This window comes from Natrix helvetica (assembly GCF_964273705.1).
Source record: "Natrix helvetica genome assembly, chromosome: 12".
Taxonomy (NCBI): domain Eukaryota; kingdom Metazoa; phylum Chordata; class Lepidosauria; order Squamata; family Natricidae; genus Natrix; species Natrix helvetica.
In genome coordinates, this window is record NC_138556.1 from 2,274,588 (window position 1) to 2,297,718 (window position 23,131).

General features: G+C 44.6%; 2 protein-coding genes across 6 annotated transcripts in view; one reads left to right on the forward strand and one right to left on the reverse strand.

Annotated features, from left to right (window-relative positions):
* Positions 1-920: 920 nt before the first annotated feature.
* On the forward strand, positions 921-12,837 carry CALML4 (calmodulin like 4). Its single transcript, XM_081964404.1, has 5 exons — positions 921-1,022; positions 1,131-1,161; positions 3,142-3,282; positions 10,575-10,763; positions 12,620-12,837. Exons 1-5 carry the CDS (start codon positions 1,020-1,022, stop codon positions 12,715-12,717), a joined length of 462 nt encoding a protein of 153 aa, XP_081820530.1. The 5' UTR covers positions 921-1,019; the 3' UTR covers positions 12,718-12,837.
* A 533-nt stretch (positions 12,838-13,370) lies between these two features.
* PIAS1 (protein inhibitor of activated STAT 1) overlaps positions 13,371-23,131 on the reverse strand; it is a 76,956-nt gene continuing 67,195 nt past the window's right edge. For 4 of the 5 annotated variants that reach the window (XM_081965220.1, XM_081965219.1, XM_081965217.1 and 1 more), the window contains 6 exons: positions 22,660-22,820; positions 21,686-21,816; positions 21,379-21,553; positions 19,395-19,537; positions 18,136-18,173; positions 13,371-17,381 (listed from right to left, as the gene is read on the reverse strand). In XM_081965220.1, the coding sequence (XP_081821346.1) occupies positions 17,085-17,381; positions 18,136-18,173; positions 19,395-19,537; positions 21,379-21,553; positions 21,686-21,816; positions 22,660-22,820 (945 nt within the window). In that variant the 3' untranslated portion in view covers positions 13,371-17,084. The remainder of the gene's footprint in view (positions 17,382-18,135; positions 18,174-19,394; positions 19,538-21,378; positions 21,554-21,685; positions 21,817-22,659; positions 22,821-23,131) is intronic. The other variant, XM_081965218.1, reaches the window with a different exon arrangement.

Here is a 23,131-nt window from a genome sequence, read left to right on the forward strand (position 1 = left end):
TGTGCCACGGAAGTCAATATAGATTCTTGTATTGCTGTTAGTAATTGTACTCAAAATGTCTCCTGCAAAAAAAGAAATGAAATTTTAGGTAGATCATTCTAAATATTCAGCCTGTTCCAATGCCTAGAAAGCAAGCTCGTAATGGAGTGACTTCTTCTTGTGTTAAGCAACATGTTGGGCTTTGCAAATGAGCCCACTGTCAGGCCTGCAGTCATATTTCTCTTGGGATCTTTGGCCTGCCACACTTTCTATTATTCTACTATGCCTTTTTCTATTGTGGGGAAATGGGAGGGGGGATTGCACTGATTTAGATGCTATGTAGGCAAAACAACATTCTTTCTAGAAAGCCAAGGTCATCCTTTGTCTCTGCACCTCTGCACCTGACCGGAACTGGATGGGTGGAACTGCCAGTATGGCAGTGGAAGATTGGACCATGTGATGGACTTGTGGGTGTGGGGACAAGATCTTGAACTTTCAAGTGGGTGGGAAAACCTAGAAGCTTTCAGATTTGGGTTTTCCCAGATGTGCCAACATGGCTCTCTTCATAAATTGGAACTTTGAGCAATACTTTGCCTTGGACTCTGATTTAAATTTGGATGCTATTTGGAACCCGGACACACACTTGGGTTGGACCCTACATAACTTGTCTTGAAGGAAGCTGGAGACTATGAAGCCAGGCATGCAAGTGAATACTTGAAGTCTTCGGGAAGATGGTGTTCTTATCTGCTCTATGCAGTAAAAAATTCCAGTCCTTGTCAAGAAGAGGGAGCTGAAAAATAATTCCCGCAAACACAGAACGGTCCCCGATCTGGTTGCTGTTGCTTAGCTAACAGCTATCAGTTCAGCTGAAATTTGACCCGCAACCTGGATTGTGTCCATGACAACAACAGGTATTTATTACACCTGCTACCACTCTCTGGGATGAGCGGACTTTGCTCCTTTGTCAACGAGGAAGCTGGGGGTGGAAGGCAGGCAGGGCAGCTGGGGAAGAACCAGCATCTGCACCCCAAAACCTTCCAATGGTGACTGAGGACAATTTGGCCAGGACTGTGGGTGGCTGGGTGGGGAATCTTTATTTGGTAGAGCAGAATGACGTCATTTCATTGCTGTTTTTCCTTTCTGTCTTGCAGGCAAAGTTTCTAACTCAGGATCAGATCAATGGTACGTATCTTTCCCATTTCAAAAGGACAGCTTCCCGTCCTTCTCTTTTATGACTTCTTGAGTCCTGGTCTTCCTTGAGAAAACTTCACTCCAGCTTTCTGGGAGGGCAGGACTGGCCCCATTCCACTTCCCTTTGAAAAAAATTGTAAGACCAGGAGGAGCACATCATGTGATCATTCAGCTGGTTTCCATTTGGGGTGGTTTTACATTTCTTGCCCATTGAAGTGTCAACTTCATTATCTCAAAAACATGTGATGGAAAATATTTTTAAAAGAAAGTTTTTATTATTATTTTTAATACAAATGACATATTTATAAACAAAGTATTGTCCAGGTTTTTCCCTTTTGCATAATCCATTTTACATCATAATTCTATTTCCAATTTCAATTTATTCTCTTTCCATATTTTCCATCGTGCTTATTTTTTTCTTATTGCATGAACAATATCACTAATTGTCCCTTCAAAGTTATATCAAATTATCATTTTGTGATTCCTCTTTTCATCTATTTTACCCTAATGAAACCATCTTTTTTTTAGTTTATTTTTCTTCTTTTCTTGTTCTTCAATTAAGCTCTCTTTTACTCTCTTCTCTTTCCTGGTCTGGGTGCTCCATCTAAGTTTCTAGCTTCTCCATGCCATCTAAAGTTTCACAGGCATTTTTTAACATCTCAAATAGTTCATTGTACATCCATGATACCAATATAACTAAGTTAACAGTGATGGAAAATATTTTTTGTACAACTTCATCTATGAAACTTGCAACTGATCCCTAGGTAAAAAGTTCCTGCCCATCTGAAGAGTGTCAGTCACACTCTTTGCATTCTTTAAAAATGCTACAATCCTTGGCTTGCTTTTCAGGGCTACGTCAGCATGTGGATGGCTTCTTGTTCTATTGTCCTTTCCAAGAGTTGCTAGATAGCAACTCTATTGCTTGGGGGGGGGGGGGGAGTATAAATGCCGGGAGAGAAGAGACCCTGGAAGAAGAGCAAGCTGTCCTTATGGGTGGGGGCACTTTCAAGGCCAAGGGGGTACCTGCATTTGGGGCTTTGTATACCTCACTGGCTAACCTAAGAAGTGCAATGTCAGGGTGCCAAGTAATACACCCACAGCAAACAACTCTGAGGCAGGTAAATCCCCCAAAGAATAGGTTTATTGCATAAGATCATATTGGCACAGTTCTGGTGAAAACTGACTCTGAACGTTCCGGTGGTTTTCCACTAAATAAAAGTTTTTAAAAAATCCCTCAACCCGAAGCAATCAGCCACATGATCCAATCACAAGGCTGCTTGGTTGCCAGGCGACATCACTCCTCCTTCCTCTGACCAGGTGTGAGAATGTCCTTGGTTCTCAGGAGAAAGTATTTTGTTTTGGCTACAAAACCCCAGCTATCTCTATTCCCCCCTCCCTCTCCCTCGGCTCCAGTGTGGCAGCACTGAAGCCCCAAGATGGCTTCGGTCAGGTCAGCTTCAGAATTGACATGCAGGGGTGAAGGTATTGGGCGGGGCCATAGAAACTCAGATTCAAGTCCATTATCAGCCATGGAAGCTCAGGAGTTGACTTAGACCAGGGGTGTCCAAACTTGGGAACTTTAAGACTTGTGGACTTCAACTCCCAGAATTCCCCAGCCACAAGTCTTAAAGTTCCCAAGTTTGGACACCCCTGACTTAGACCAACTACAGGTAAGTCCTTGACTTATGACCAACTGCTTAGCAACTCTTCAAAGTTATGACAGACACCCCCCCCCCCAAAAAAGGTACTCATAACCTGGTTCCATAGTTCTGATGATAGTTATGTTTTGGAGAGACAGCAACCAGCCTGCATTTATGACCATTTGCATTTTTGGCCAAAAACTTTAGGCTTTATCCTCCCTCCTGTGGAGATTTGAACCCAGAGCCCAACTTCACCGAAGGAGAGGAGGACATTCCTTGCCTCCCGGCCTCAGTGATCACCCCGTGGCCCTTCTCCTTTTCTCCTGAACAGAATTCAAGGAATGCTTTTCCCTGTATGACAAAAGGCAGAAAGGCAGAATCGAGGCCAGCGATCTGATCGTTGTCATGCGCAGTTTGGGCACCAGCCCCACCCTTGGAGAGGTGGCCAGGCACCTTCAGAGCCACAAAATTGGTAAGAGGAAATTTCCCTCCCTCCCTGTCCCTGCCCCCACCCTGAGTAACATTTGGGGATCAGCCAATTGTGCCTGTATTCCCAATGTTGTTGTCATGTATGGTTCCACTGTAGAAAAAGTGTGTGCCAATGGCCCCGGTTGGAAAGATTTCAGGGGGATGGCAGCTACATATGCATGGTGCAAAACAGGGGTCTCCAAACGTGGCAAGCATGGCTGGCTGGGGAATTCTGGGAACTGAAGTCCAGAAGTCTTAATCGAACCTGGAAAATGTATGATCATTCAAGCTGAGCACATTTTTCTAGTATGAGGTTGATACCAGAGGCTGATTTCCTTTTACCTTTAAAATATATGTTTGAAAGGAAGTAGGAACTGCCTTGGGCTCTCTACAAATATATGCTATTCTATTCCAACGGTAAATGTATTAATTCATCTTAAAAGTTCAGCAGATGAGAAAGGGGAAAGGTCTACATTAAAGGTAAAGGTTCCCCTTGCACATATCTAAAGGGCGGTGCTCAGCTCTGTTTCAAAGCCGAAGAGCCAGCGCTGTCCGAAGACGTCTCCATGGTCATGTGGCCGGCATGACTCAACGCCAAAGGCGCCTGGAATGCTGTTCCCTTCCCACCAAAGGTGGTTCCTATTTTTCTACTTGCATTTTTACGTGCTTTCGAACTGCTAGGTTGGCAGAAGCTGGGACAAGTCATGGGAGCTCACTTCGTTACGCAGCGCTAGGGATTCGAACTGCTGAACTGGCAACCTTTCTGATCGACAAGCTCAGCGTCTTAGTTCCTGAGCCACCACGTCCCTCTGAGGTCTAAATGAAGGATCATTAATAAAGGGGCTGAAATAACATAGAATAACAGAGTTGGAAGCGACCTTGGAGGTCATGTACTGCTTGAGCAGGAGAGTCTTTACATGTGATGGCGACCCTGTGGCACGCGTGTCAGAGGTGGCACACAGAGTCCTCTCTCCAGGCACACAAGCCATTGGCCCAGCTCAGTTCCGCCGGCCAGCTAATTTTCGGGTCTCTCTCGTGAATGCTTGAGGGGGGCGCATGCAAGAGACCCATGTGCAGAGGCAGGGGTGGGGCACATGCATGGGGGTCTCACATGCATGCATGGGGATTGCATGCACATGTGGGGGCATGCCCATTGCAGTGTGTGTGTGTGTGTGTGTGCTTTTGCGCGTGCACTTCCGGCACTCGGCGCCAAAAAGGTTAGCCATCCCATTTCAGACCAATGATTGTCCAGCCTCTTCTTAAAAGTCTCCAGTGATGGAGTCCCCACCACTTCTGAAGTTAAGTCGTTCCACTGATTAATTGTTCTCACTGTCAATACATTTCTGCTTAGTTCTAGGTTGCTTCTCTCCTTGATTAGTTTCCATCCATTGCTTCTTGTCCTGCCCTCAGGTGCTTTGGAGAGTAGATTGTCCCCCTCTTCTTTGTGGCAGCCCCTCAAATACCGCAACACTGCTATCATATCACCCCTAGTCCTTTTTTTCACTTGACTAGACATACGCAATTCCTGCCACCGTTCCTTGTGTGTTTTAGCCTCCAGCCCCCTATAATCCTCTTGGCTGGTCTTCTCTGCCCTCTTTCCAGAGTCTCAACATCTTTTTTATATTGTGGTGACCAAAACAGATGAAGTATTCCAAGAGTAGCCTTCCTAAGGCATTATAAACCACCACTAACACTTCACATGGTCTTGATTCTATCCCTCTGTTATACTACAAATTTAAATTTGATCATAATCTAAACATAACAATATTTCACGGATAAGTGAGCCATCAATCCTGGCCCATCAGTCCATTTTGCCATCATCATGTCACTTAAAGCTGGAAATAAATCAATTTTCTTAGCATAAATTTTCCATATCTTTCCAAATTAAAAGTAAAGTATGTTAAATTTCCACTGTGTTTAATAGTTATTTTGCCTTTATTTGTTTATTGAATTTACATCTCACATATGTGACTGTGTGACTCACACAATTAAAATAGCAACAGCCAAAACTGTAAAATAATTTAAAAGTATAAACAGTAAACAGGGGTTTACATCCAGAGTCTTACAAACAATCTAATCACCTGACTAGCAAGCTTTGCACGACGAGCGGATTCTGTCAGGCAAATGGGAATTTCTCCCTGCTGCCTGATACCTTCTGGCCATCTGCTCCCATTCGTGGACTGTTGTTTCCTGGACTTCTTTCTTCTTCCTTACACATTGAAAGGAGCTTTTTAGATTATTTTTAACATTTGTTGCTCGTTCTGGCCCTTGGCTTTCCTGAGTCCCTCCCTGTAGATTCAGGATGTTTGTTGGTCTTCTGCTTTAATTATGTCTCCCTCGTTCCATTTTTTATATTTGACCTTTCTCTCTCTCAATTTGTCAGAACTCTTTATGCATCCATGCTGGCTTTGTCTTCTTTTTCCTTCTCTGGTATTATTTTGCTAGGTCCTTCATTGTCTCGTTTTTCAGGGTTTCCCAAACACCTTAACCTGTTTTTCCTTTTAAGATATCCATCCATGGAATCATTCCTAGTCTTTGTTTGTTTGTTTGTTTTTATTGGATTTATATGCCGCCCTTCTCCCAAAGGACTCAGGGCGGCATACAACATTAAAAAACACACATCCCGAAAGTTAAAAAGAAATTAAATACACATCCAAAAAAACCAAACCAAATTTATAGGACAATACATTTAAAAAATGAGTTAAAATTAACAGGCCAGGCCAGCTTGCTGGAAAAGCCAACTTTTTAGGGCGCGTCGGAAGGACCGGAGGTCAGGGATTATGCGATGCTCTGGGGGCAGCTCATTCCAGAGGGAAGGCGCTCCCACAGAGAAGGCTCTCCCTCTGGGGGTCACCAGCCAACACTGTCTGGCCAACGGCACCCTGAGGAGGCCAACTCTGTGGGATCGTACTGGACGGTGGAAGGCTACTGGTGGCAGTAGGTGGTCTCGCAGGTACCCTGGGCCTAAGCCATGGAGCGCTTTAAAGGTCATAATTAATACCTTGAATCGCACCCGGAAAACAACCGGCAACCAGTGCAGGCCGCCTAAAAGGGGTGTAACATGGGAGCACCTAGGTACCCCCATGACAACCCGCACGGCCGCATTCTGGACCAGCTGAAGCCTCCGGGTGCTCTTCAAGGGCAGCCCCATGTAGAGAGCATTGCAGTAGTCCAGGTGAGAAAGGACGAGGGCATGAGTGACTGTGCACAGAGCATCCAGATCCAGGAAGGGGCGCAACTGACGTACCAGGCGAACCTGGTAAAAGGCCCCCCTGGTCACGGCCGTCAGGTGTTCTTCTAAACTAAGCCGCGTATCCAGGAGGACTCCCAGATTGCGAGCCTTCTCTGAGGGGGCTAAAATTTCTCCCCCTATTGTCAAAGATGGAACAAGATGTACAAATCGGGATGACGGAAACCACAGCCACTCAGTCTTGGAGGGATTGAGCTTGAGCCTGTTCCTCCCCATCCAGATCCGCACAGCCTCCAGGCATCGGGACATCACGTCGAGGGCATCGTTTGGGTGGTTTGGGGTAGAGATAAAAAGTTGGTTATCATCAGCATATTGATGATACCGTACCCCAAAACCACGCCCAGCGGTTTCATGTATATGTTGAAAAGGAGGGGTGAGAGAACCGACCCCTGGGGCACCCCACAAGTGACGCGCCTGGGGGTCGATCTCTGCCCTCCAGTCAACACAAACTGCGACTGATCCGACAGGTAGGAGAAGAACCACCGTAAAACGGTGCCCCCCACTCCCACCCACCCCGACTCGTTGCAGTAGGATACCGTGGTTGATGGTATCGAAAGCCGCCGAGAGGTCTAATAGGACCAGGACAGAGGAACAGCCCCTGTCCCGGGCCTGCCAGAGATCATCGACCAACGCGACCAATGCCGTCTCCGTGCTGTACCCGGGCCTGAACCTGACTGAAACGGATCCAGGTAGACACTCTCTCTCTTATATTGTTGAAGTAGAGTTTAAAGAACGTAAAACATCCTCAGAGTTGGAAGCGACCTTGGAGGTCATCTAGTCCAAGCCCCTGCTTAAGGCAGGAGATCCTTATACCATTTCAGACAAATGGCTGTCCAGTCTCTTCTTAAAAGCCTCCAGTGATGGAGCACCCACAACTTCTGAAGGCAACTTGTGTTCTACTGTTGTTTGTTCTCACTGCCAGGATTTTTTCCCTTCGTTCCAGGTTGCTTGGCTGGTTAGTTTCCATCCATTGCTTCTTGTTTTGTCTTCTGGTGCTTTGGAAAATAAGCTGACCCCCCCCCCCCCGCCTCTTCTTTGAGTTAGCTCTCTTAACGTACGTCTGACTTGGTTTAGTTGTCTGTGGTTGCATTATGGTGAATTCAAATATGTCATAGTCACTCTTCCCGCAGGTTTCTATAATGTCTACTCCCCCATTTATTTCAGTTCTATGAGTAAGAATTAGGTCCAGTTTAGCTGTCCCTCTAATTCCCTCCTCTACCTTTTGTAGACAAAGTTGTCAGCTAGGCATGTCAAGAACGTGGTTGATCTTCCACTTCCTGCAGAGTTTGCTTCCCAAGTTGATGGGACAGGAAGATGCCCTGCCTGAAATAATAGCAATAGCAATAGCACTTAGACTTATATATCGCTTCATAGTACTTTACAGCCTTCTCTAAGCGGTTTACAGAGTCAGCACATTGCATCAGACAATCTGGCTCGTTTTTCTGATCTTGGAATGGAAGGATGGAAGACTGAATCAATCTTGAGCCAGTGAGAATCGAACTGCCAAACAGCTGGCAGCTGGCAGTCAGCAGAAGTAGCCTGCAGTACTGCATTCTAACCACTGTGCTACCACAGCTCATAAATAACCCAGCTCCATATCGGCCTTTAAAAATTAAAACCAGCCCCTTTAACTGAACCTGTAAGCAAACTGGCCGCCAGTGCAGCTCATGGAGCAGAGAAGTACCGTGCCATTCTAGGGGCATAGGTAATTGCCTGCACCACTGCATTTTGCATGCCTCTCAAGGGCAGCCCATGCAATTTACCATTATGGCAGTCCTTTTGGGAGTGGCTGAGAGTCAAACCTGCCAATCAAGGAACAAGTTCAATTGGGACACAATACAAAGATGCTCAATGGCTGCAACCTGCTGCTTGAGAAGAAGCTGTGAGTCAAGAAAGATCCCCAGATTGTGCACAGGGTATGACTGGGGCAGTGCCACCCTTTCTAGTGCTAAAGTTGGCCAATTTAAAATTCTCCACCTCAAAAAGACAGGGTAGAGGTGGAAAATTTCAACTTCACATCTTTTTTTTTTAATCTACTTTCCTAAAACTTGCCTAAGGGAGCCTGAAGGCTTAGAGGTTAAAGATGCTGAGCTGATCGGATGGAAAATTGACAGCCCAGGTTCAAGACCCAAGTGCCATAAAGCAGAGCAAGTTCCCATTACTTGCCTCATGCCAACCTATCAGTTTGAAAGGATTGAAAATGTGAGTAGATAAATAGGTACCACTCTGGTGGTTCCGTGCACTTTTGGTGTACAGTCATGCTGGCCACATGACCACAGGAGCATCTTCAGACAATGCTGGCTCCCTCAGCTAAGAAACAGAGATGAGAGCAACCCCTAGAGCCGGACACAACTAGACAGGGGAAATCTTTATTTTGATTTCAAGCTTGCCATCTCAGCTCTGCTCATAATATTCTGTATAGTTCACCAGTTTTGAAATAAAAGTTCTGTGGCCAAATTTGTGGTACTATAACCCCATGCAGTCTTTACAACAGTGCAGGATTTGCTCTGTCAGCATCCTGCTTTTCATATCCATTTGTTCTCTGTTTGGTTCTTGGTATTCTCTGAACTGGGTTGTTTTTCTGCAGTAAATTTCATTACTCGTCCAAGTAACATCAGCACATACAGTGGTAACAAAACATCTGCAAGAATGTTCTCCGTCAGCTTTCTGGTTCCCTGGACCGGTTTCAGGAAAAAATTGTTTTGCATAGGAATGGTTTTGCACAATCAACCTAGATCCCATGCATCCACAGGTGAAGCTTCACTCGCTGGCCCATTGCTTGTGCAGTCTGGTTTGCAACAAGTCACAGACGGGGGTTTGAGGGCTGCTATTCTACAATCCAGGCAGCTCACAGAATACCAAGAATGCACAGTTCAGCCTGCAGCTATATATATTCTCTATTGCCTGGTTTGTTATCTTTCTAAAGAAAATAAATCCTTTTGAAAATAATCTTGCAGTCTTGCCTTGTGGCATTTTTACCCTTCTAAGGTTATTTTCTAAGCTGGGAACATGGTACGCTTTTAAAATGCAAATTTCAGCAGTTTTTGTTCCACAGATTTATTCAGTTTAAATGAATTGGGAGCTTTTTTCGGACTTCGGCTTGAATATAGTCACTATTGGCAAAGGAAGTCTTTAGAACTCTTGTGAGCATCTACAATTGTTGAATTTGAAGAGCTTGCTTCAAGTCATCATTGAACTGGTTCTGCAAATTTTTCTTTTTATTCTGGTATTCTAGAAATAAAATGAAAACAATTCTACACTTTAAGGAAAGATCAGCTGAAATATGAAGTATCATTCATATTCAAGGATATGAACTATTATTCTGTGATGATACAGGAGAAAAGATGATTGGGGGAGTTTGAGGAAACCTTCAAAGCTTCAAATTACTTGTCTTTCAGGCGTCCTTTAAAAAAATTAAGCATCTAGTCATTATGGAAAACTAGGATGTTAGCCTGGAGCAGAAATGATTCACCTTTTGATATCTGGACCCATGCTTGACCGTTGGGAGTGGAGCAAGGTCTGTAAAGCTATCCCAAAGGTGCTTTTTCAAAAGTCAACTGGACTGTCTTTGTTTTTTTTCTTGAAGATGTTTAGCTTCTCACCCAAGAACCTTCTTCAACCTTCTGAAGAACTGAAGAAGCTTCTTGGATGAGAAGTGAAATGTTTTCAAGGAAAAACCAAGAAAATCCAATTGCCTCTTGAAAAATCATCATTGGGACAAGATGACTGAGAATCTCCAGACATCTGTGAAGCCACTTCACACCCGGGCAAGCAGGCAGCGCTATGGGCATTTCACTCTTGGTAGAGTTTGGGGAGATCAGGAACTTTCTATTGTACTCCTCATTGTAGGAAGACTATTTTAAAATGTATTTGTGCGTTTCCTAACTCCAAAGTGGGAGAAAGCCATGATCCTGACATGTGGTTCTGGGTTCCATACCAGCAGAGGATGACAAAGAGGCTACCCTGATTCACATGGAAAGACGTGCTAGGCTCCGATAGCATCTTCTTATATAGGGCTGGCCTTGCACCTTCCTTCCCACTTACAGATGTCAATGAAGAGCTGGATTTTTCAACCTTCCTGACCATCATGCATAGGCAAATACAGCAGGAAGATCCACGGAATGAAATCCTTCTGGCCATGTTAATGGTAGACCAGCAAAGGACCGGATTCATCTCCGTGGCTGAATTGCAGGCAAAGCTCATGAACCTTGGAGAAAAGCTATCCAAGGAAGAGGGTGAGTCTCATGCAAAGACCCCTGGTGCCTTGACCCCTGGAAGGAGGCTTCTTCCAAATGCAGTGGGGCCTTTCAGTGCTTGGCGTTAATTCATTCTGGGAGCTGTGATGGGTACCAAAAAGGATGAGTCCCAAACAAACCAGGTGACCCTTTGTTTCGGCTGGGAAGAACTTCCCGCCTGTCCCTTTTTTCTATGTCGGTGACCTTCCCAGCATAGCCTTCCTGCCTGCCCTCTGTGGCTGACCCCCCCCCCCCTTTTGCAGCAACCTTCCCAGCATGGTTGACTTCCTATTCATTCCCAGTAGTGGTTCCCCTCTTCCCACAGCAGCACGATGAATACAAAGGCCGACAACGTTTTCATGTCAAAATGCATCCAGAACCAAATTCGATGAGTTTGAAGCAGTCGAGTACTGAGGTACCACTGCACAGGAAGATGTAAGGCAGGGGTGTCCAAACTTGGCAACTTTAAGACTTGTGGACTTCAACTCCCAGATTTCCCCGGCTGGGGAATTCTGGGAGTTGAAGTCCACAAGTCTTAAAGTTCCCAAGTTTGGACACCCCTGATGTAAGGGAAGAGGGAGTGATCAATGGCTATTACATACCTGTCTTCCCCCTAAAACAGTGATTGTCAACCTTCCTAATGCCGCGACCCTTTAATACAGTTCCTCATGTTGTGGTGACCCCCAACCATAAAATTATTTTCGTTCCTACTATGTAACTGTATTTTTGCTACTTTTGCTGCCCGGGATTGTGTTTCTGCTGCCGCTGTGAAAATGTCTGTTTTCCAGCCGCAGGAGGGAAGGAAAGAACCTCCTCCCCCTCCAGAGAGCCCATGCCAAAAGACAGGAGAGGGCAAGCTGGTTTGAACGCGGGCGAGTGGGCAGTTTGAGCAAGCACCTCCTTCACTCATTCGGGCAGGCAGAGAAAGAAGGGAGGCTTGTGAAAAGGAACCCCTGCCACCAAGGGCGAATGGGAGCCCCTTCGCCCTCGACTAACTAGCAAAGAAGGCAGGCCACTAAACCTCCCGCTCGCATTCAAACCAGAGAAGAGGGAGCAACCCACCCCTGGTCTGTCTGTCTGTCTCACTCACTCACTCACTCTTAAAAGTACCTGGCAGTACCCTCGGAGGGCTTCGGAGGGCAGCTTCTGCCGAAATCCGGGCGAGTGAGAACATGTTCCCGCCCTTACAAAGTCTCTGAGGCTGTAATTGTACGCGGTGTGCATGTGCACCTATGTTTTCCTTGGTGTGGAGCCGTGGCGACCCTCTGCGTGGCTGGCGATGACTCCGGAGCCCATCCGCGGGGGATTTCGAGGAACGCGAGGGGGAGTCTAAAGTTTAGAGTTCCAATGGTCTTAGCGACCCTTGTGAAAAGGTCGTTCATCCCCCAAAGGGATGACGACCCACGGGTTGAGAACCGCTGCCCTAAAATAAGTCCGGGTCTTATATTATTTTTTGCTCCAAGACGCATTGGGGCTTATTTTCCATGTAGGTCTTATTTTCAGGGAAATACGGTACTAAATGCATCTGGCTGGCTGGCAATCTGCTCAGAGAGTTCTGTAAAGCACTATGGAGTTATATATAAGTCTAAATGTTATGGCTATTGATCTAAAATATACTTAGAGGTATTTGAGTTAGTCCTACCCCAGACCTCAACCTGCTTCAAACCAGGTTCCTACATCATGTGCCTTTGTGATGTGGGAACCATCTATTCCAACAATTGTTTCCTTTAGCTGTTGCATAACCATCATTTCATCTCCCACCCATCCACAATTTGACATCCTAATTAAAGATCTGAAATAAATAGTCTGGATATCTGTAACCTGAAGTGGTTCAATTATTCTGCCATTGCTTACAGTGGACACCCTTTTGAAGAATGCCAGAGCAGGACACGACGGACTGGTGAAGTATGAAGACTTAATTCAATCAATCATGCTTCCAGTTGATGATTATTGAATTGCAAAAAGATACAACCATGCAGCCTTCATCGATTCTTCCTGGAACCTGGGCTCTGCCTGCCTTTTTGTCTTTAAAAATAACTGCTTTGTGGTAAACAAAAAGAAATATGTTAAATGATTAATAAAAAGCAGAAATGTTGGCTCTTTCTTGTGTGAAATCTATTGGGCTTATTTCCCGTTTCAGCTAAGTTTCTTTGAATTTTTTTTAGTAGTCAAAAAGAAAGCGCTCATGAACTGGAAACACTTTTCAGTATCATGCAATCTATAAAGTTTGATTTTGTGAGGCGGCACATTGTAAAGAATCTGTATGATCCAGCTGTGTTGTGATCATTGAACTCGATGTGAGGAAAGCATCAGAAGCAGCTATTGGAACCAGAGGGTCTCATGAGGTTTTAAGAAGAATCTTGTAACAAGGGGCTGAGCAGTCATCCCACTCCCACAACGACGTACCCACATACTCATAACGTGTTGTACAGCCTCTAGGGTGGCAGCTCTTGGTTTCAAAGGCAGCCAGAAATAGCAAGCTACAACTAAGGTCCTTTCAATTTGCATTGGTTTTTTGAACAGAATTTTCATTCCAAAATTACCAAGAATTTATCTCTTACAAAGTCAGTCGCATACACAGCAAGATATTCCACAAGAGAGAACATAATAATGTTTTTATTACATCTAAAGATGTTTTACATAAACAAGTAACATTCAATAGGGTAAACCATTTCTCTTCCAATGCATGTAATAAATATTTTCACTTGGTACTTTTATACAAACTGACATTGGTCTACTATACATTTTTAAAAGCCACTTTTTAAAACTTGTTTGGCATGCTGTATGGAAACTTAGGAGAAAGTTTAAGGCAATGAATCACAGATCTGCGTTTATGGAATCACTTTTTCTGTTTTTCACTTTATATACACAGGTTCTTCCCTTTTGTTAATCAGAACAATTAACAGCAGCACACATCGGGGCCTCTGGCAGTTTTAGTTCAATAGAAATCAAAGCTCTTACCGAAGAAAAATAAAATAAGAAACCATAATTTCAAATTATGAAAAAAGCTATGAAATGTTTAATATAATGGGAAAGCTTAGCCAAAGTACAGCAGAATCACTAGTAAGAATCAGCTTCAGGTTGATACGTTAGTTCTGTTTCGGTATAGAAAAGAAGAAACGTGGGAATGCAGTTAAAATTTTGGTTTTGCATTCAGGTTTTTAACCAGGAAATGATGCATCTAGTTAATGCCCACAAAAGTGATTCAAAATCACTCTCATTATAGAAGACTCTTGCATCTGTGCGTATACACACAGAGCACAAGGTACACAAAGTACAAACAAGACATACAAGTAATAAGCACACCCGCACACTCTCGTCTCTGTGGGGAAAAATGATAAGCTGCCTCCCCCACAAAAGCAAATATACAAAATGAAATATGAAGATCTTGCACTGTCAAATTAAGCAAAACAGACCCTTTTTGCTTCCCAGAAAAATTCTACAATTGTCAAAAATTAGTTTGGCAAGGAATCTTCCTACAGAAGAAAATTCTGTAGTCAAAATATGTTGTAACTCCCAAAGTCTGATGCATGTTCTGACTTAATTAACTGCCCGGATCTCCTTTAGGTTGCAAAGATTTAGAGGAGAAGAACTGGCATTCACTCCCCCCGGCTTCTATTTGGGATGTTACTGAATATCTCACATTCAGACCACCAGGTGCTGCTGGTGGCTACTACTGGAATACCAACAGGAGGTACCTTCATTTCATAATTATCAAGTCAATTTAACATGGAGGAAGTCCTATGTTTCCAGCAATGTCTAATTCTTCATCAAAATTCTCCTGACGGACCTCAGGCCTAGAATGCACCTCAGTCAAACCCCCCCCACCCCCCAAAAAGCTCAACACCCTCTCCACAAACCCACTCAAAGCAGCGCATGAATTCAGCTTCCTAAGGTAGATGCAGCAGGGGAGCCAGTATACATGCAGATCACAGTATGTAGGATTCACAGTCAGTGCAAACAAACTTCACACGGCTACTTAGGCCTGATGCGTTTACCGTACACGCCCTGATTCTCCATCACAAGTAAACAGAGCGTGACTGCAGCTCGCTTTTACACACGCTGTGCCCACACTCTCTAGCTTAACAACCTGGAAAGCGCACAATGTGCTATGGTGTGTTATTCAAACACATATTTTAAGTATTTAACAAAAACAATTATTTGGACTTATGCAAAAAGGTCAGATTGAAGGCCACAGACTTTGAAGAGAATGGAGCCAATGCGGTTCTAAAGCCATCCATCTGGCTATTCCCAATCTTCACTTGGAACACAGAGAGGATTGATTTTAAACATTCAGTATAATTCTTAAGCCAGTATTAGTCTTAATGCCCCAAGCTATAGTGAATTTAGAAAATGTCACTGTTTTCTACATTTCTTTAACTTTTACTGCCACTTAATAAATTAGAAACTAGCAAGGGAACATATTGGCCAAACATTAATAGAATACATGCATGGAACAGAATACACACCCTCGCTCTCACACGCACATATCTATAAATACATATATACACACACATATACATATAAACAAACATTCCTAAAATGCAAATCAAAATGTAAATGGCAAATGGGATGTATTTCAGAAAATCCAATATAACATTTCTGAGCTCTATATAAAAAAATCACTTAAGATTAAAAACTGGTAGCTTGTCACTGATTTAAGTTTCACTAAAAGACAGCCTGGAAAATCGCCATCATTTGCAGACATGGTTCAAAGGTCCAGCTAATGTGCTTCCTGATTAAGACGAAACAAAAAGGCCAGCCTTGTTAAACCACTTTGCTTCCTCCTGCTGAAATCTGCATCGTTTTTAAACCTTGGTTTTGAAGGTGACATAAAATCTTTTAATCTCAACACAGATTTTGGCATGCAGCAAATTTCACTTGCATTCCCTGTCATTTTCTTTTAAAAAACCTCCTTCCAATTTTCATGTTTTGTTATTTAATTGGGGAGAAAAATGCTTCTTAAAAAATCAGCCAACTTGGAAAAAACTTTCTAACTAAACAGGCATCCCTAGGTATGGAATTTAGAAATGCTAAAAGGGTAGGAGGGCCCACATTTTCCTTCAGAAAAATTTAACAGATAAGAGAAGGTGAACTCATTTAACACATTGTGAAGGAGAGGGATGGTAATCTTGTACATTTTTATTTTCCAATAAGCTGCAATACAAAATTTGAAAGGACTTTTAGTCATAATTTAATGGGCCACTCTCTTTAGCCCAATCCTAGGGATTGTTTACTCAAATATTAGTTTTGCTAAATTCTACTTAATTCAATAAGGCACATTTTCCCCTCCCAAAAAAAAAACTCTTCTAGGATTGGACCTTGGTGCATATGATGGCCAATGACATTGTCAGCTGCACGATAAACTCACTGAAATTACATTATTCCTTTTAAATGTTGATGGGTTGGCTCTATTTAGTAAACACATTCTAAGAATTCCACCAATTTCTTTGTCTTTAGCACTCCAGACATAACCTTTTAATTGTCAGGGTAATGCCAAGGAACTATTTCACCTAGATTTTAAGAAGCCGTTTCGTCTCATCCAACGGAGCAGAATAACCCTTTATGGCAAATAGTTAGCAAAGAGGAGAACTGTGAAATCTGAGTTATGAGCAAACCAAGGCAGAGTTAGCTAATCAAAACAATCTAAAGAAGAAATATGGGTCCACATCAGAACAAACAGCCAAAAGACTTTCCAAAAACCTACATCCAGCGGACACTCGAGAGAAAACGCTAAGGGATTTTGGTGACTCAAAACAGCCTCTGTTCTACTTCAGGATAAACAAATAAGAGCAGAAAAGCAGGAAGTTCAATTGCAAATGTTGAATTTGTTTCAAAGCAACTGTGCAGGCAAACTTTCCCAATGGAGCCTGCCCTAAGGAAGGAGGCATTCTCTCCAATTCTTGTGGATGCAGTCTGTTTCCTCAAGAATCAGAAGTCCTCTATAACGTTCAGTGTTTCAAGCGCACCATTTTCCCCATTAGCACGGCTGTGAACAAACAAAAAGTTACCTGGTTCAGAATCAAAGCTTCAAAACAAGCCCACCAGCGCACAGATCAATCGGGAGGTGAAAAGTCTTCCATATCCCAAGCAATTATGTTGGGAGCTTTTGTAATATTTTTTTGTTTGTTTTTCACCAGTTAAATTATCTTAGGTTTATATACAAAAGTACAACTGAAAATATAGTTTTGTTCTCTGTACACATCTTTTGTTTCTTCCCTACAAAAAAGGAAAAATCTTATCTGCATTTCTAAACAAAAATAAGGTGAAACAAAATCGCAAATCTCTTCTCCCATGAGTCCAGGGACACCTCAACCGAGCTCAGTCCAAAGAAATAATGTCTGGGATGACGCCGAAGAGAGACGCGGGGTCTGTGCTACCTCTGCTGGCCACGGGGTGGCTGTGGGCCTCCCGAATACTGGTGGAGGACACGAGGCTGCTGTTGCTGCCGCTGTTGCTGCCATTCGTGGCGGGGAGTGTGGCGCCCCCTCCGGTGTTCAGCTGGTCCAGGAACATCTGCGACGAAGTGTAGGGGAAAAACCGGGAGTGCAAGAGTTCTTGATCATCAGAAGTGGAGACAGCGGCGGCAGCGGCCGCCAAAATGGAAGTGCTGTAATGCTGGGGAGAAGATAAAAGGCTGCTGAAACCAGGAAGGGTCAAGGACACCTCGGCACTTCTGACTGCCAGCCCAAACATGCCTGCAATTTGGCACTTCGAATCTCACCCGGCTCAAGGCTGACTCAGCCTTCTATCCTTCCGAGGTGGGTAAAATGAGGACCCAGATTGTTGGGGGCAAGAGGCTGACTCTGTGAACCGCTTAGAGAGGGCAGTGAAGCAATATATAAGTCTAAGTGCTATTGCTGTCATTAGAATGAGAGCTAGAAGCTTCCCAAGCACAGGCCACAGAGAGGCCCTGTGAAATCTCAGATCTGGAGTTGGGGCACCAGGCTGCGTTTCAATGTTCAGCCATGACAGAGGAAGGCTAGAATATCCGTCATGGCCTCTGAACAAAGGCCGAGGCCCCTTGGGAACCCATGAAATGACAAGAGGGAAGAGAACGGGAAGGTCTCCTTTCGGAGGCACAATTTTACCCCCCTTTTGTCATGCACTGGATGGCTACACCAGATTAGGGCATTTTAGTACACCAAGGTATTTATTGCCTTTCAAAAAGGAATTTGGCAATCAATTTGTCAAATTCCCTCAGTAACTAAAGGAAACTTTTAACCTGTACCTTTAACCATAAAGATGAGTGGATAATTAGGGATATTATATTATGTATTGTTTTAAGTGTACTTCTACACTCCAAAATGCTGGGATCTTTTGGAGATTCTGGAAACATATGAATATGGGAATAAATTAACACACATCATACCTGATTGTCTCCTGGTAAGAAGGAAAAGAAGTCCAAACCTGTGGGGAACAAAATGAAGATATTCCCTTAATCCTACAGGGAAAGATTGAAGGCAAACGAGATCCAGGGAGAAGAAGAACATCATGGCTTCAAAATCTAAGGGACCAGTTTGGACAAAACCCAACAGCCCTTTTTTCTGCGGCTGCTGATAAAAATAGGATCGGCAACATGATGCCAACATCTGATGAAGAAGAAGAAGATACGTATATAATGCTGGGAGAAGCCATCCAGACCCACAAGGCGAGGTGGCATCGGTGTGCTAACCATGCCATTTTAAACCTGGCACAGATTGAGAGAGAGATGCAGTGGAGGTTCTCTCCATGAAGACCACCTGAAAGTTTGAGCTGATGCAAGATGCAGCCTGCTGGGTAGTAACCGATGCGGCCCCTGAATAACATCCCCCACTGCAATAGCGCAACTACCTTCTGCCTCCAATTTAAAGGTTTAAAGTTGGGGTCCTCTGGGCACACCTACTGCAGGTTGGATCTACCTGTCCAGTAAGCTCTGGACCAGAAGGGCTGCTCAGGGTCCCCTCTGCTTCATGGACTGCAATGTCCCTCTCCGTGCCCCCAAATATTTGACTACCCATATGGTAGCACATTAATTGTAGTAATATATAAATATATAATATATAAACAAAATAAAATATTTCTCTTTTCTCACAACTCTCCTCTGTATACATGACAACAGGACTCTGACCCACAAAACCCCTATCAATATGTGTGTGATTGTCTCCACACAACTTTAGCAGATTAACAGAGTTGGAAGGGACCTTGTAGGTCATCTAGTCCAACCCCCTGGGGCCCAAGCAGGAGACTTTACTCCATTTCTGACAGACTGTAGTCCAGTCTCTTCTTGAAAGCCCCCAGGGATGAAACTTCTGAAGGCAACGGCCGTTCCAGTGGCCGATTGCTCTCACTGTCTTGGTTGTTTCTGTTCCAAAAAGACTGATCTGAAAATGACCCAGCGAGCCCCCCAGGCCTCATCCATCCCTCAGACTGTAGGCCCAGGGCTTTTATTAAACATAAAAGCAAACTAACACAATGCTTTGAATTGGGGGGGGGGGGCGACGACGACAGAGAGGACAGAATTCGGTCTCAGATGTAGTCCAGCTTCAACATCGTTTATTCCATAGAAAGGGCCCCCTAAAGGTAAGACCGGTCATTCCCCAGAGGATTCTAGACTCACTCCCCAGACTATCTCAAGGGTCAGCAGCCTACCTTGGAGGTCGTAAGGCATGGGAGTCATATGAAAGGGATGCCTGTAGTCCTGCAGAAGGGATGTGTTGATGTAGCTTGTGTCAACAGCTGGAAGGCTGGGAGTTCTGGAAACAGGAGAGACTTGGTGGGGTAGACTTAAAAGGCTAGAAAAGAAAAGAAAAGGTGGAGGTCAAAGGCAGCTGCGCGCTCCTCCCACAGCCCTCCGCCCAAAAGCCCCTGAGATTCAGACGTAGGTGTTTGCGTTGCTCACCCTGCCAAATGACAAGTGTTTCCTTTGTCATTAAACAAGCGATGATTCTTTACTTCCCTTCCATGGCCCTTTTTTTTAAAACTAAGCCTTGTGCATTGGGCTGTCACCTATCAGCATTTCCGCAGCACACAGAGAGGCTTCACCCATTAATTTCTCCTCGGTTATCTCCAAAGGCCACCAGCAGTGGGACTCTTTCTAGGGGCGAAATCCAGCAATTTCTGACAGGTTCTGGAGAACCAGTAGCAGAAATTTTGAGTAGTTCAGAGAACCGGTAAATACCACCTCTGCTGGCCCCAGAATGGGGAGGGAATGGGGATTTTGCAGTATCCTTCCCCTGTCACGCCCACTAAGCCCCCAGAGAACCGGTAGTAAAAAAATTTGAATTTCACCACTGACTCTTTCCTTTCCGTGGGAAAGGATAAGTGGAATTCCCTGTAGGATTTCTGCAGCACAATCTTGCCAGGACATAAAACCGATGGGATCATCCATTTTTTCCCTACGGGGCAGGGAAAAGCTGCCAGAGTGATCTGCAGATATGCCACCTGCTCGTGGAAGCTTCTGTTTATCGGTCGTTTTCACAGAATGTGAAAGAAACCTTATTTGGCCACCCCCAAACCAGGCTTCAGTGGACGCGATTTGGAGACATAAAGGATCCCAAAATGAAAGTGAGAACTCTGTCTGCACACCCTACATGGAACCACAAATGGCCAAACAGGCAATATCAACTGGCAATGTTATGGAACCTGCCTGTTACAGTTGTAAGTCGTACTGGTTGCAAAGTGGGACATTACACAACTGGACACAATGGTATGACTTTTATGTGGCAGTTTCATGCACCTGCTGGGATCATAACGCAAACTTCTTGGTCATTAAGTGAACCCACTGCTTGATATGGGTTGGTTTTGCCGAAAAATTGAGCTAAACGCCAGGTTTCGGCAATCCCATTGTAAATGTGGCTGGGGAGACTGCAAACGACTGTAAGTGTGGGGGGCTAGTTCAGCGATGGCGAACCTTTTTTGGCTCGTGTGCCACAAGTGGGGGGAGCGCAGGGGGGTCGTGTGCGGGCGTGCCGCACCCATAATGCAACGCGCGATCCCCAAATGCGCATGCACGCACAACGCGCCCCCCCTTTTTTACATGCTTTTTTCGCCCTCCCCAGGCTCCAGAGGCTTTATAGGAGCCTGGGGAGGGCGAAAAGAGCCCCCCCCCGAGGCCCTCCGGAGGCTTCAGGGACCATCCGGAGGCTTCCCTGAAGCCTTCGGAACGCTTAAAATGACCCTCCGAGCAACCCGGAAGTCCGGTTTGCTCGGAGGGTGGTTTTAAGCGTTCCGAAGGCTTTAGGGAAGCCTCCGGTTGGTCCCTGAAGCCTCCGGAGGGCCTCCGGGGGTGCGGGGGAGGCTCTTTTCGCCCTCCCCAGGCTCCTATAAAGCCTCTGGAGCCTGGGGAAGGCGAAAAATAGCTTTTAAAAAGGTGAACTCAGCTGACAGGGCAGCGCCTCATGTGCCCTGACAAATGGCTTCGCGTGCCACTTGTGGCACGCCTGCCATAGGTTTGCCATCACTGGGCTAGTTGCTGAATGCCCAAATTTCAGCCATGTGACAGTGGGGGGAGGGGGGGCTGTCTGCTGTAACTTCAGAACTACCCCCCAAGTACCTTTTGGGGGGTGGGGCTGTGGTGACTTTGAAGATAAGTCGAGAACTACCTGTCTCCCTCAAACTTTGGTCCCCATCTCACCTCTTGCTGTTAATGGGTGACACAGGAGACAGTGACGGACATCTCCTCTTGATAGGTGGTTCCTCTTCCTCCTCATCTGATGAACTGTCAAGGGTTAAGTCGATGACTTCAACCTTCTTGTTTTTGTTGGACTGATGAGAAGACACCTGATGATCCACAGAAGAACTTAAGCAGCCTAGGAACAGTCAAATGACAAAGTCACCGTAAGTTGAAGCCGTGTGTCACGTAAGGAACAATTGTGAGTCACACACAAAGCAACAAAGAGGCAAAATGTTTAAAGAGGCAGACAAGTTATCGCAAAGCTCACCTTCGACGCCATTATAAGACGTTGTCACTTCTTGGGCCTCTTTTTTTGACCTCATAGGAGCCCATGACCCATCTTCCTTAAACTGAATTTCATCACAATCTGTGCAGTATTTCAGAATTTCCATAAACAACCTATAAAATAGGAGCTTCCTTTAAAATCATCCTGAATATACAGGAAGGCATATCTATATACAGGAAGGCTCGCACAGAGAGGGACTCCTCCAGGTGCCGTCCACCAGACAGTGCCATGGGGCGGCGCCTAGGAGTAGAGCCTTCTCTGTGGCGGGCCCAGCCCTGTGGAATGACCTCCCTCCGGATATTAGGACGACGTCCGACCTCCGTTCCTTCAGAGTTAAGCTCAAGACCCACCTATTCCAAGTAGCTGGCCTGGCTCAACCATGATCCAACTATATCGCTCCTGACGGGTTTTTTATTATGTAATTCAATAGAATTTATTTATCGGGGTTTTTAAATATTGTGACTTTTTAATTGTTTTAATTGTTAATTGTTTAATTGTTTTTTAGCTATTAGCCTACCTCCTCCTTGTATACGTTTTGTATACGTTTTATATACGTCCTTGTTATATGTATGTCCTGTCTAGATTTGTATTGTATTGTACTTTGTATTTTATTTGTTTTATTGTACGCCGCCCCGAGTCCTTCGGGAGAGGGCGCGGCTTAGAAATAAATATTCTATTCTATTCTATTCTAATAAGCTGCGTTCAACCTCTGAGACCTAATGTGGAAAGGCAGCATCAAAGCACAACTTAATACCTTAGACCAGGGTTTCTCAACCTTGGCAGCTTGAAGATGGGTGGACTTCAATTCCCAGAATTCCCTCACCAGTTAGAATTCTGGGACTTGAAGTCCACCCATCTTCAAGCTGCCAAGGCTGAGAAATTCTGCCTTGGACATTTTGAGGAGGTCTCTAGAACAGCTGATTCCCAACTGTTCCCGGCTTCTGAAAGGTACTCACCCATCAATTATTAGATGTTCATAGGGTGCTTTCTTGTCACAGACAGGACACACCCAAGTGGGTTTCTTTTCATTCATCTGAATGTACAAGGTGGCATCAAAACACTGAAGGTGCGAGCAAGTCAGAGACCTGCAAGGTATTGCTAGTCGCATTTTGCCAAGCTTTTAAGAGAGGGAAAAAAGTGAATTGAATAATTAAGTCTGACATACAAACAACAGTTGGCTTAACAAAAGAAGTCCTTTTTGGCCAAATAAAAGTCTCTACCGAGGTAAAGCAAAAAGGTGTACAGGAGTTTTGAAGGCAAACTCTGCATAAATACATTCATTCACCTTCTCCCACAGAGAATGACTCACCTTCCACTGTGGCATTCTGGCCAGATACGGTGAATTAACTTTCAAAGTGACTTTGGATAGTAGATACAGGGAGTCCCTGACTTACAACAATTCATTTAGTGACCATTCAAAGTTACAAC

Excerpts from the sequence above, each read along its gene's own strand:
- CALML4 (XM_081964404.1), top strand. Across the intron at positions 1,162-3,141 it reads AACTCAGGATCAGATCAATG|AATTCAAGGAATGCTTTTCC; the intron begins GTACGTATCTTT and ends TCTCCTGAACAG. Across the intron at positions 10,764-12,619 it reads AAAGCTATCCAAGGAAGAGG|TGGACACCCTTTTGAAGAAT; the intron begins GTGAGTCTCATG and ends CATTGCTTACAG.